At 51.7% G+C, this 14263-nt stretch overlaps 1 protein-coding gene across 2 annotated transcripts; it reads right to left on the reverse strand.

Annotated features, from left to right (window-relative positions):
• Positions 1–1115: 1115 nt before the first annotated feature.
• Slc35e1 (solute carrier family 35 member E1) lies at positions 1116–14263 on the reverse strand. 2 transcript variants are annotated; one of them, XM_048442803.3, is made up of 6 exons: positions 13823–14261; positions 13497–13567; positions 11174–11311; positions 9775–9900; positions 5040–5285; positions 1116–4425 (listed from the first exon to the last, which is right to left on the reverse strand). In XM_048442803.3, the coding sequence occupies exons 1-6, from the start codon at positions 14241–14243 to the stop codon at positions 4198–4200; spliced, it is 1230 nt and encodes a 409-aa protein (XP_048298760.3). In that variant the 5' UTR covers positions 14244–14261; the 3' UTR covers positions 1116–4197. The 2 variants fall into 2 exon arrangements, with proteins under 2 accessions (XP_048298760.3, XP_085536499.2); XM_085680373.2 differs by lacking the exon at positions 11174–11311 and having other exon boundaries at positions 13823–14263.

Raw genomic sequence — 14263 nt, forward strand, 5'->3', positions numbered from 1 at the left:
AGGCCAACCTCTGACCTCTATACGCACATAAAGGGGGCCTGTCCCCCAAATGTTTGAATATTCAGAGATGGCTAAAAGGGTAAAGTGCTTGCTACAAAGGCATGAGGACCTGAGTTCAAACCGTCAGCACCCACATAAAAAGCTAGGAGTGCTGGGAGGTAGAGGTAGGAGGAGCTTACTGGCCCAGGTGCCAAGTACACAGCAGCAACTAACCCTGGGGCTGAGGAAAAGGATCATGAATCTGAGGTCAGCCTGGGCTGCAGAGTGAGGCCCTGTCTCCAAACATAAGGCCATCTAAGGAAACAGGTGCCCTGACGGCCCTTAAGGGGCGTGGCTAGACCCGGGTCCTGGGGGAACTGAATCCTGGTGCAACATCAGCTGGCTGAAGCCAGAGGTTCTCAGGGGGCCTTGGCAAGAAGATTGAGAGTTTAAGGCCAGTCTCAGTTACAGTAAGTTCACACACACACACACACACACACACACACACACGTACACTCATGATTGTTAGACATCCAGACATGAAAATAAAGGGAGGCAGAATGTTCCCTTGCCTTGAATACATATGTGGTTTGTGTACACGTTACTTGTTTGCATGTAGGTGACCTATATACAGGAGTGCACATATGCTTTTACATGCAGAAACTGGAAATTGATATCAGGTGTCTCCCCTAACACACATTCAAAGTTTTAAAATATTTATTTATTCAGAGTATTTCTGTGTGGGTGTGTGTATGGCCTAGCATATATGTGGTTAGAGGACAACTTGCAGGAGCCGGTTCTCTCCTACCATGTGGGTCCCAGAAATTGAACACAGATTGCCAGGCTTACCAGCAATCACCTTTACTTACTTAGCCATCTCACTGGCCCTCTATCTCACACATAAGCCAGAGCCTCTGGCTGAACCTGGAGCTGGTCAGCTTGCTCCTATGACCCTGGCTCCATTTCCCCTGCACTATGATGGCAGTGGGGCATGAGTCCCAATTCTGGTTTCCGTCCCTGCCATGCAAGGGCTGCTCAAGCCACTTCCTTACCCTGGATTTTCAGTCTCCTTGCATGTTATGCTTCTGGGAGTGCAAGGAGAGACCTTCCCTGACAAACCAGAGCCAATCTCAAGCCCCTGGAGACCATAGTTTATTTTTGGTGAATAGCAACCAGGAACACAGCTATTCCCACAGAACAGTCTATGACACTGGAGCCTCAGGATGACGACAACGCAAAGCAAGAACATGACAGTTCTCCATTTCAGACCCCAAGGTTTGGGAGCCCAGAGTCCTTCCAACACACAGGGAAATCGAGCCTCAAGTACTTCCCTGCCTCAATACATTCAGCTCATCTCCTTCCCTAGAATAAGCAGTGTAAAATAAGGTGCAGGGTGTGGCAGTCCTGCATCACCTTAGCACCGAGACTGAGGCTGGAGGACTGCCTTCTATCCTGTGGTCAGACTGAGCCACACAGGCAGCCACCATCTCAAAGAAATAAATAGCTAAAAGAAGCCCTACTCTGAGTATTCTAATAGTGAACAGACATTCAAAACTATTCTAAGCCTGTTTCCCCTTCTGCAGAATGAAGGAGTCGGGTGGGCCAGGATAGTGTTTTGGCCAGGCCATTTAAAGGGTATATGGAAAGAGCAACAAAATTTCTCTAATATGAATCCCAAAAGAGAGGTGAACATGATGGGCGAGCAAGACTAGGGGCCAATGCGACACTGAATGGGCCAAGGTAAACCATGGACTATGTTGCCAGAGATGACCATGAACTTCTGCTCTTAGCTGCCTCAGCCTCTGGAGTGTGGGGTAACAGGTATGCACCACCACAGTTTATGTGATGCTGAGGATGGAGCCCAGGGCTTCATGCACAGGTTTGAGTACTACATCCACTGAGCCACAGCCATCTGGTCTACCTGATTATCGCATTCGTTCTACTGTTCATACTCACTGTGAGCCTATGAACAGAATTAAATATCCCATTTATTAATTTATAAACTGTAAGAAAAGTGATGGTCTTTCCCTCCTTGGCAAACCTCACACTGGAAAAGGAAAATGCATTAATACACATATGAAAGAAACATCATGGAAATCCAAAAAGACATAATTCATTCTGAGTTCAACACAGCGTCAGGGACACCCACAGAGACTTCTGTAGTGCCAGGTGTCTCAGTGTCTTCCCCAGGGAGGAAACCCACCAGACCACCTTATCAAGGTGCTCTTCCCACTGTGGTGATGGGCTCTGAACATCTGCAATCCAGCAAGCCAGACAGATGGGACTGCCCTGAGGCTGGCATTGTGAATGAACTAACCTCAGATATAAAACTCGAATTAATCTGGACCGGTGGTGGTGGTGAACTTCTTTAATCCCAGCACTCTGGAGGCAGAGGTAGGCGGGTGAGTTCAAGGACAGGCTCCAAAGCTACAAAGAAACTCTGTCTCAAAAAACCAAAACCAAAAAAACAACCCCCCCCTAAAAAAAACCAACCCTCTAATTAATCAAAAGCATAAGTACCCAACAAACCAGGAGTTAAGGACTGGCGGGCCATGACACACTTCTCAGATCAGTGCTTAGAGATGGGGACAGAGGCACGAAGAACGCTAAGAGTTGAAATTCAGTCCGGGAGCCTTAGTGAGGTCTCCAGGTGGGCATGGTGGCACATGCTTTTAATTCCAGCACTCAAGAGACAGGGACAGATAAATCTCTATGAGTTCGAGGTCAGCATGGTCTATATTATAAGACCCTGTCTCAAAAACAATAACAACAACAAAAACAAACAAAAAACCCAAAACTGGTGCCTTGGTTGCCAAAGAAGACATGTTGCAATCCTTGGGTACCACCACTGGCCTGCTGTGTCCACACCAGAACCCATATTTCTGTGAACCAAAAGGTTCTCACAGGCTTGGAAGACCCTCCTGGCCTGGCTTCCTGAGTAGCTAGGACCATAGGAGCAGGTCACCAGGATGAGTATCCAAACGTTTTGTTTTTGAGACAGTCTCATTATGTAGCCCAGATTGGCTTCAAACTCCTGTCCATCCTCCTGGCTCAACCCCTGAATGTATGCCAGCCAGGTCCCTAAAACTGATCATTTTCTTGAGATAGGCTCTCATGTGGGTCAGGCTGGTCTGGAACTCACTATGTGGGTGAGGACCCTGACCTTGCTTCCGAGTGCTGGAAAGGCAGGCCCACCCCACTATGTCGCTTTCTGTGATGCTGGAGACAGAAGTCACTGACACACGCACGCGAGGCAGGCACTTCACCAACCCAGCCTCAAACTGACTCTTAACTAAAAACTTAAGACCAGCCTGCTGTCCCATCCACTGGACACAGTTAGACCTGACCCACATGCCATCTCCTCACTGACAAGTGACACTATATTTGGAGTGTAGATTTCATCTTCTGCTACTCTAGCTGCAGCTTCAAGACGTTTCAGGATTGCCTTGCTACCACTGAGCTCCAAAGGACTGCTCTAGTAACAAACATCCTGTATTTTGAAATGAATCAAGATGGTTTCCACCCACTGGCTAGCCCTGGTGCAGTGCCTGCCCGGACCTAGGCTCCAAAACTTCCCCAGGGAAACTTGAGGTTCTGGGGAAATTGCCATCACCATAATCTTGCCTTCTGTAACATCAGAAGGGTGTGGGTGCAACCGAGGTTAACACTGGCCACCCCTTCTGGAGTCCAAGGGCCACTCAGGCCGGGAGTGGAGGGTTGTGTCCTGCTCTGACACTCACAAGGCAGAGGAAGGTCACACCAATCACCAATGAACCAATGGTCACCGCAGGCACCCAAGTCAGCACGAAGTGCCGTGGAGCATCCTGGAGCACTGCTGCTGGGGACACGCAATGGCACCCGTGTCAGCTCTCCATACCTCTGGACTACAGCCTTATGTCCTCTCCTTGATGCCCCAGATGCCACCTCCTGCTAGCTTCCAGGACTGCAGGCACAGCAATGCCAGTTCTGCAGAGAGGGTCTCTGTTGTCACCAGAAGTTCAGATCAGACCTTGCCATGTACTGGGGGTACCTCTGTGCACCAAAGCAGAGCATGGCCTCTGAGCAGAAGAGTGAACCAGGATCAGAGACTGTGGCCATTCATGTTGTGGTCATGTCCCACAGCCCATCAGGATCTAGGGCTCCCCTGCTGGCTTGCTATGTGCTCAGCCAGGCTGCTGAGCTTACAGAGGTGGTGCAGGAAGCCTGGCTTGACAGCGTCTACACGTCATGGCGGCTGAGGGCATAGGAGTTCGGGTGGCTCTGGCGGCTGTACTGAAAATGGTCTGTGAGGAGAATGTTGCGGTACTGGAAGTCACCCTGCTGAGGAAACAGTGCACCATTGTGGGGCTTCTCTATTGGGCTCCGCAGATGCTCTCTGCTGCTCAGGTCTGATGTAGAGACAGGGAGGAGGTGGCGCCGAGCCTGCTGGTTCGCGTCATACTTGGTCTGTGTGAAGAGAGAGTAATGAGGCACAAGGGAACTTTGAGTGGGTGGGGGCATATCACCCAGCACTAAGGAGGTAGAGGCAGGAGGGCAAGGGTATCAGGCCAGTCTAGGCTACGTAATGAGCTTGAGGCCAGCCTGGGCATCATGAGACTCTTAAAAAAAAAAAAAATCAAACTGAAACAAAACAAAACAAAAAACCACCACCAACAAAGAGGTTACCCCAAAACCAAGGACGAGGGATGCTTCTGTGGTAGAATGCTTGTCTAGCATGCACAAAGACTTGGGCTCCACCGCAGCGCTGCATAAACCAGATGGAACAGACACCTGTCTTTCCACTCCCTTGGGAGGTGTGTGTGTGTGTTGTGGGGGGGGGGGGGGTCCAGAAGCTCAAGGCAGTTCTGGGCTGTACAAGCCTCTGCTCCAAAACAAACAGTAAGAAACAAGGAAGCTTCAGGTCTTGTATACCCATGACAGATGCAGGAGGGTATATTATGTGCAGCACACAAAACCCACCCACCTTGTAAGGTACCTTTGGAACCCAGAGCCTCCTTGGCTCCTTCTTGTCCCTCTCCTAGGCTGTGCCTGGCTGGCGGACAGTGGCCCCTAATGCTCACCTTGTTGTACAGAAAGACCCCCAGGATGGCAGTCATCATGCCTAGCACATTGGTGCTGGTCACTGGATTGCGTAGCATGATGAGGGACACAGTGATGACCATGATCCTCTTGGTGGCGTTGGCCACTGAGTAGCTGAGTGGGCTGATGAGGTTGAGGATACTAAAGGCGATGACATTCTGTGCAAAGTTGCAGAATCCACTGACTGCTAAGAGCAGCAGTGTCCAGGGCCACTGAGACACATACGCCTATGGAGACAGATGGGAAGCATCAGTGGGGGAGGGGTACATATGTCACCATGTGGCAGCAGGTGGTTAGATTTTTTTTTTTTTTGAAACAGAATCTTACATAGCCCAGGTTGGCCTCAAACTGGTGGGCGACAGGTTTGGTAACAAATGCCTTTACTGTACCACTGAGCCATTCTACCAGTTTATATGACACTTTTTACACATGACCTCTGACCCTCTTGACCACTCCACTGCATGGTGCAGTGGTTGAGGGTACCTTGTCAGAGATGCAAAAACAGCCACCAAATGGTTGCAGAGATGGTTCATCAGTTAAGAGTACTTTTCCAATTAGATTCTCAGCACCCACATAGAGGATCACAATTGTCTGTAATACCAGTCCAGGGGATCACATGCCCTCTTTTTACCTCTGAAGGCACCATGTTGTACATGGACATACATGCAAACAAAACACCCATACACATAACATCTAATAATTTTTCTTCAAAAGGCCACCAAAATTGTATGTGTGTGTGGCAGGGTGCAGCTTGCTGCAGGGCTCTCCCCTGCCTCCTGGTGCACAGCAAGCAGCCTCCCCACTGGGCCATCGCACAGCTCTCCCCTCCAAAGCATTCTCTACAGTTGGAGCACAGACACGGGGGGGGGGGGGCGTGTACCGAGCACAAATGACATCATGGGTTCCAGCACCCAAACCCCAAACCAAATGAAGTGAAAGTATCAAACCAGAAGGACCCGAGGAGATGGGTGACATTATCAACTATTGTCACCTTCCACAGTCCCTGAGCCCACCACCCATTCTCAGACAGGTGCCGGGAGAATGCAGCAGCCCAGCTAGGACACGGGGCAGTCCTGGACATCAGCTTCCCCAGACGGCCCTCACACCCACCTTCCTGCCCTGCTGTCAGTTTCCAAGCCATCCTGTGGCGGCCACAAGTCCCAGCCAGACCCTCTCTGAACATGGTGGTTAGCAGGAATGTCAGGGGAAGGAAGACCCACAAGAGTAACCCATGGAGTCAACCAAATCATACTGAGCTTCCAATCCAGGCCTGGTGTGCACACTTTCTACTCCAGCACTCAGGAGCTAGAGACAGGAAGATCAGGAGTTTGAAGTCACCCTAGGCCACATAATACAGGACCTAGATCCTGTCTCAAAAACACCAATGGTAGGCTGGGAAGACAGACAGCTCAGTCAGGAAAATGTCCGAGTTCAGACCCCAACACCCATGTGAAAAACAAACAAAACAAAACACAAGAGAAACCACGCAACTGCACATATAAAGAGCATATCGCTAGAGGCAGAAAGCTTGGGGACAAAAACAACGGATCCTGAGGCTTGGCAGCCAGCCAGTCAGTGAGATCCTACATCAGCAAGACAAGGGGAAGCAACTGAGGAAGGTGCAGGAGGCTGAGCTAGTGTATATGCACACACACACACACACACTCACTCACACAAATATATGCGCACACACACACTCACACATCCTAAAGGAAGAGAAGTAAAATTTCAAGGAGCAGAAACTGGATGCACTTCCTGTTCCCGTAATAAAGCTTTCTGGGGGATGGGAATTGCTGCACCCAAGTCAAAAGCGTCAAGGCCCTGGTTGGGTAGGAGTCCGCTGGGGTCACTCAGGGGATGCTGCTCTGCCCCATGGAGGCCTAGATGTGGCAGGAAGGACTTCAGCTTCACAGATTTGTGTATTTGGGGAACTGAGTGGCCAGCCCGGGGAGGATGCACAACTGGGGCCCTGAATGGCTTCCTGACAAAATGCCCTCCCAGCTACTCAGCACTCACCCTCTCCTTAAACCTGGCAACGGCAATGGAGTTTGTCCCTAGCATACTGTTTCAATAAGCAGAATCACACAACACAGAGCCAGTCTTTTTCATTCAGCCTGACACTAGTCTGGGCTGTGAGAAATAAGAGGATATTTTTCACTACTAGGTAATAATCCATTTCATGACTATATCAGCTTTTCTTCATTTGTTGTAGGTTGTTTCCAGTTCGGGGTAAAAATAGAGTTGATATAAATATTCACATATAGGCTCACACGGGGTCTTGCCATGTAGCCCAGGCTGCCCTCACTCTCTGGCAATCTTCTACATCATTGCTAAGCGATGGGATCACAGACACTGCCCTACAGTGCACAGGACAATCTCTGCCGACTATGGCGGCATCTCAGAGGCTCTGTGTTCCCATTCTAAGATTTTCATTCGAGTTCTTTTTCCCTTCTTAAAAATGTTTTTAACTGAAATAAAATTGTGTCTCTTCTCTTATCCCTTTCCTCCTGCCTTGCAGGCACCCCAAGTTAACAGCCTTTTACTTTGTCACACATGTGCATGTGTGAACACACATGTATACATACAACCTGCTGAGCCTGTTTTCGTTGTCTGTGTGTATGGCTTCAGAGCTGACCACCCTGCACTGGACAGCCAGTGAGGGTCCTCCTCCTGGGAAAGGCTAACTCTCCCTCTCCCAGCAGTCCTTAGCTGCCTGTAGTTCTTTGTCTGGGGTGGACCCTGTGAGATTGTCTCCCTTCCAGATTGGCAAGTCCGCTGCTATTGTCCCCGTCTTGTTTATGTAGCCGTTCCTAGGGAGACTGCTTCACAGTGGAGTTCCTGGGATTCTGGCTCTTAGGATCTTCCCGGCCCCTCTAAGCAGATGTTCTCTGAGCTGTGATGCAGGAGCTGGGATGAGGGCGGATCACTGGGGCTGTGCTCCCATACCTGCCGATCCCCAGCGTCCAGCTGTGGCTTGCTGTGATGGGTTCCATTTGGTGTGAAGAGGCTTCTGCCTCTAGGGATGGGAGCTGTGCTCATCCAGGAAAGACGGTTCAGCACAGAGGGTCCGGAAGGTCTCTTTCTCCAGAAAGGGAATTATCTCTTTCCTTGAAACAGTCTCATGTAGTCCAGGCAGGCCTATGTAGCTGAGGATGACTTTAAGGTCTTGATCCTCCCACATATGTCCCCAAGTACTGGGGAGACACCACTCGAGTATTTTAAAAAATCATGGTGTACATGTGTGGACAACGTGTGCACGGGGGGCAAGTCAGTGGACAGTTTGTAGGAACTTGCCTGCTCCCTCCATCATGTGCCTCCTAAGGATGGAGCAGGTCATAAGGTTTACACAGAAAGCTGTCTCTTGGGATCTGGAACACGCCCAGGACAACATGGCAGAAGACACTGGCCATGTCTTCTTGGAATCTTGTACAGAATGCTACTGGGCTTCAAACTCCTGCAGCCCACGGCGACCATGGTCATAGCTTCTTCCAAAGCTCTGTGCTTAGTGTTCACTGCCGAATAGTGCCCTGGCCCACAGCTCCACCCAGTCTCCTGGACGCTATGTGGGGGCAGTGCTCACAGGTCCCACTAGCTGCTGCCCAGGATTTCCTTTTCTTTTTAGACAGGGTCTCATGTAGCCCAGATTGTCCTCAAACTTGCTGTGTAGACAAGGATGACTCTGAATTCTGATCCTCCTGTCTCTGCTTCCTGCCTGCTAGGATGAGAAGGTAAGTGTCCCTTGTTTTGTGTGTGGTGCTGAGTGGAGCCTAGGCCTTGAGGGGTCAAGGGCAAGTGCTGTCCTGGCCATAGCCAGCCCCGAGGCACAGCTGACATGCAGCTCAGAACCTGTTGGCTTTTTGTAGCAGGAATGACTTCATCAAAGAAGTAAAGGTAGAGGAGAAGAGAGTCCCCCTCCTCGCAAGAATATTTCCCAATTCCTCACTTCCGCCTTCCAGGTGGTGCCTCTGCTTTCTAGCAGCTTTTGGCAGGGACCAATACTTCCCCATTGGTCAGCTCTAGACTGTGATCAGTGCCACACTGGAAAGAGCATGTGTGTGTACATAGGTAAGTGCATGCATTCCAGAGTGACGTCTCCAGCGTGACGTGGCTGTGTCTAAGACAGCAACGGGGCCAGCCTCTCCTTCCAAGGGCTTTAGTTCCTACAGCTGCTCACAGAGTTTGGGTTTTAGTCCATTTGAATTTAGATTTTTGAATTAAGGAGACTTAAATACTTGAAATACAAGTGTGAATCCCTTCTAGACGCACTCCAGCAGTGTCAGAGCGTGACACCACTGTGCTCAGCACAGTTCCCACACACCAGGGCCAAGCACGCCAATAGAAACCCAGAAACCCTGAGCCAAGGTAAACTCCCTCTTCCCACACCCACCATCTCAGGGGCTCTGTCAGAGACACGGGATGGCAGGAGCCTGGTTTCTCCTTCCCACAGATGCTCTTGGCACTCTCACGCAGTGTTACAGGACATGGCAGGAGCCCTCAGAAGAACACACACCATGCTGGACATTCAGTATCCAGGCCTGAGACCTAAAGAATCCTATGTTCTTATAAACTAGCCTGCCTCAGGTATTGTTACAGGGACAGAAGACAGACCAGCACAGATAGATGCTCAAAGATTGTCCAGGATGAATACATGGCTACAGTGCTCAAAGCAGCACATGCTTATGAAGACACATGCAATTCTCAGCAGCCTCAACTCACCAGATCGCTGCTGACCAGGAAGGTGGAGAGGTCCACAAGAACCCATGTGGGGATCATGAAGAACACGGCGTGGCAGCCCAGGATGTTGAGCAGCCGCAGGTGGTGGATCCTTGAGTCCCTCAACACCTAAGGAGGAGAGCATCTCATTAGAGTCGCTGACACTCGACCAGCAATAAAGCCTGGGTTTCCAGCCCCCAATGAGACTGGAATCTGATATCCAAGACTGGGTATCAGACAGGCTTGCTTGCTTAGGAAGGAATGCAGCCATGCCTGGACAAAGTGCTGTCCTATGGACAAGGGCCAACAGAACAGAACTGACCCAGCAGCACACAGGCTGGGGAGGGTGTGGTGAGCCAGGCACTCTGAGCCCCCCCCCCCTCCGCTATTTTTTATTTGCATCTGTTGTCGTGCTCTGTAGCCTAGGCTGGTCTGGCACTCATGGTGATCCTGACTTCATACCACACATGCTTGTGACCAGCAGGTACCATCATGCCTGGCTGATATCCCTGAGTTGAGTCCAGGTTGGTTTAGCCTATTGAGTCCCACCAGGCAGTGCCAGGCAAAAGCCAAAAACAGACTCTACTGCAGACCATGGTCTACCGCAGGGGGATGCCCTAACCCAAGCACCTAGCAGCACGTTCTGCAGAGGTTCACAGATGTATTTCTTACAACAGGTTGGAAATAAGTCACATTCCTAACAAGGAGACCCACTGTGCTGAAGGTAGCACCCAGAAGCCCTGAGCTGTAGCCACGGCTGAGCTTTGCAGCAGGGTGACACCACACAGTAACCACTGATGAGCACAGCCAGACAAGATGGGGTCAGTGACCACACCTCAGAAGCATGCTCAGCATACAAGTTCCTAGAAAGGAAAGGAGGGCTGCTGGAGAGATGGCTCAGGCATGAGGACTTAAGCTCAGATCCCTATACCCACATAGAAGTTGGCTATAGTGCTAAGTGTGTGCAAATCAAGCACTTGGTAATGGGGACTGCAGGCAGATCCCAGGGGTTCATGGTACAAAATGGGGGCTGATGGCAGGTTTAGTGAGAAATAATGTGGAAGGGCTGGCAAGATGGATCAATGGGTAAAGGCTTGTCACCAAGCCTGAGGACTCGAGTTCAACGCCCAGGTCCCACATGGAGGAAGAACTGACTTCTGCAAGTTGTTCTCTGCCCTCCACACTCAGGCCATGGCAGGTGCCCTTGTACACACACAACGTAAACAAAACGTAACAAGAAGACTTGTAAAGAAAAAGGAAGACGAGATCAGAGTGGGTTAGGTTAGGGCCGGCTCTCAAAACAAAAGAAGGAACAGAGACTCAGGCAGACAGAAGGCACAAGAAGTTTGCCTGGCCGTCTGCTCTGGCCCCTGCAGGCAAGCAGCATAGCGGGAACACACACCTTTTTGGAGAAGATGTTCTGAAGGGAGAAGCAGAGCGTGGCTGCCAGGGCACTGACCAGCCCCCACACGTCGAAAGACAGCTCTGTGACAGTGGCCAGCAGGACTCCACTGATGATAGGGACCAGTGACAGGTACACCTGCAGAGGGGCAGAGGAGCTCAAGTGGGCTAGGGCTACTCACCACTCAGAACTACAGGAAACCTTAGGAGGGTCTATCCCTCACTTGGGGGACCCCATCTTCATGCCTAGCATCCTGGCACCCAGGAAACTAAGGCAGGAAGATCACCAAGAGTCTGGGGCTGGTGAGATGGCTGAAGAGAAAGGCCCTTGCTGCCACGCCTGACACCTGAGCTTGATGCCCAGAACCCACACGGTGGAAGCAGAACCGACTTGCCCAAAAGCTATCATCTGACCTCCACACAGACAGGCAAATACATAAATAAATGGGGAAAAAAGGAGGCTAGCTTGGGCTACTTTCAAATCCTGTTTCTCAGAACAAACAAAACCCAGCAAAGTAGAAAGCCAGGTGGATTTCCAGTCAGAGATTTTGTATCAAAAACTGAATCGGGGCCCAGTTAGTGGGCTTAGTACATAAAGGCCCCCAAATCTGAGTCTGATCTCCAGAACTCCTTGTGGGTAAAGAACCAACTCCTGCAAGCTGTCCCCTAATCTCCATGTGGACTCACGTCTCCACAAAATGTGTAAAAGCAAAGCAAGACAGGCCAGGCTTTTAGCAGCAGGGAGTTCTGTCCTCAAGGCAAGTGACCACTGAGACTGAACGCCTGCCCCTGCACTCCTGGCCACGATCCACTCGCCCTGTCAGCATCCTGCATCTTCCCTTGAGAACAGGGATTCAGAGGCCTGAGTTACCTGCCTCGCAGGGCAGGTCTCTGCCCAAGAGGGCCAGTCTCCAGGACCTGCACTTGTGAGGTTACCGGCATCTTGCTGATTCAAGTACAATGTCCCCAGTGACAAGGAAAACTGATAAACACAAGGTGTGTTATCAGGTGACACACCTGGCTGTCTCACCAGCAACTCACTCCAGGAGGCCAGCCCCACTGGACATCACCGTGAATGGGGACTGCAGAGTACAGACAGGGCTAGCCAAGATGAACATGGGCCCGAGGACAAAACTCAGCCAGAGGTGGCCCAGTTTTTACACAGTGATTCAGGGGGAAGCCACTCTGAGCTAAACCAATTATAGGACATATCTAGAAAATGAGCATTTGTAGAACAGGGTGAGATGGCTTCCAGCTGGGACACTGACATCTCCCAGGCAGCCCTGAGCCCTGTGTGCCCTGTGTGGCCCACATCCAGATCATCACAACCTTGGTTTAAACAAGCGGCAAACCCCTGGCCTGTGAGTTCTCAGCAAGGGCTCCATGCTGAGCTACAACCTTTTTCTTTCTCTCTCTCTTTTTGTTTTGTTGGAGAAAGGGTCTCTGCAGAGTCCTGGAACTCATTATGTAGACCAGGCCGGCTTCAAACTCATAGAGATCCACCTGCCTCTGCCTTCCTAGTTCTGGTATATTAAAGGCGTGCACCACCATGACCAGCTCCGAGACTTTTTGAGATGAAGTAGAGCTCTGTATCCTAGGCTATCCTGGACTTCTCCATCCTCCTGCCTCAGCATCCTGAGTACTGGCATGACACACCCATCATACCATGTTAGGCTCCTCAAAGTTTTAATTACTAAGAACTGGTTGGATTCTGCCACCATCAAACTCCTCTGGCCTGGCATCTCACATCAGATCCAGCTGTCCAGCACGGACCATTCCTTCTGGTGAGGGAAAACGAGGACATGATAGTTCAACAGGTAAGGGCCCTTTTGGTCAAGCCTGGTAACTTGTATCTGATCTCAGGCTTCCACACCATGAAAAGATGAGATGGACTCCTCCTGTCTTCTGAGCTTCACATACATGCTGAGGCACAGCACACACACACAGATAAATGTTTAAATAGGAGAAGGAAAACCTGTCTCAACTTAGTTTGTTCCTTGGTGACTTGCCAAAACGGGACCCAACAGGCATCATCAATCAACAAACCAGGGGAGGGAATCAAAACAGGAAGAATGGACCCCATAGGGATGTGGCGCTCGGGGACAATAAGCAAGAGATTATCCGAGGACATCTCCCCTTCCCACACACCTGCTGTCTGAAATGAGTGTGGGACACTGGGGAAGGCCCGGGGGGGGGGGGGGGGTGGCTGACACCTTGACTTCCTTATTTGACAGGAAGCTCGAGGACTGCCACGGTCCAACCACGTCATCAACCCAGCCAGTTACTGGGAATCCCGCCCTGCCCAGGGCTTCAGCCGGGGTTACCTTGGTGCTCTGTTTTTCCTTCATGATGATCCGAGACAGGAGGACTACCCAGATGGGCATGGTGGCCTTGACTGCGAAAAGAGGAATGGAACTCAGCGGGCAGTCCCGGCAACCTGTACACCCGATGCTGACCTTCTCTCTCTGTAAGGCTTTCTCCCGACCCCAATAGCTGGAGTTAGTTCTGCTCCGCGCGCGGTTAACTCCTCAGACCTTTTCCAACCTGAGACTCGGCCTGGCCTTGGCGGCGTCTCAGTTTGACGGCCCGCGATCTCGTACCCATACTTCGAAGCCCCAGGCAGTGCGCCCCGGCCCGCGTCCGCACCTACCGGTGTGCGCGTAGGACACCGGCACCTTCCAGATGCTGATGTGCGCCGACACCGATGCGAAGTACTTGCCGAAGGCGAGTGGCAGCACGTAACGCGGGTAGAAGCGCGGCGGCAGCAGCGGGCCGGACGTCGGGTGCGGGCCGGGGCCGGGGCCCGACACGGGCGGCGCGGGCGGCACGCGCCAGGCGCGCAGCAGCGGCGGCAGCCCGGCGCACAGCGCCAGGATGTGGCACAGCGACACGGTGACCGGGAATGGGAAGGCGCTCAGGATCACCTTGTTGACTACGTTGCCGCCCGCGCTCAGCGCGTACCACAGCAGACACAGCGCCGCCACCCGCGCGCCCTCGCGCGCCCCGCCGCCACCCCCCACGCCCGGGACCCCCGCGCCCGCGCCGGGACCCGCGGCTGCCGCCACCGCCATCCTGCCCAAGCGGCCGCCCC

Source organism: Myodes glareolus, chromosome 23, assembly GCF_982192425.1.
Source record: "Myodes glareolus chromosome 23, mMyoGla1.1, whole genome shotgun sequence".
Taxonomy (NCBI): Eukaryota; Metazoa; Chordata; class Mammalia; order Rodentia; family Cricetidae; genus Myodes; species Myodes glareolus.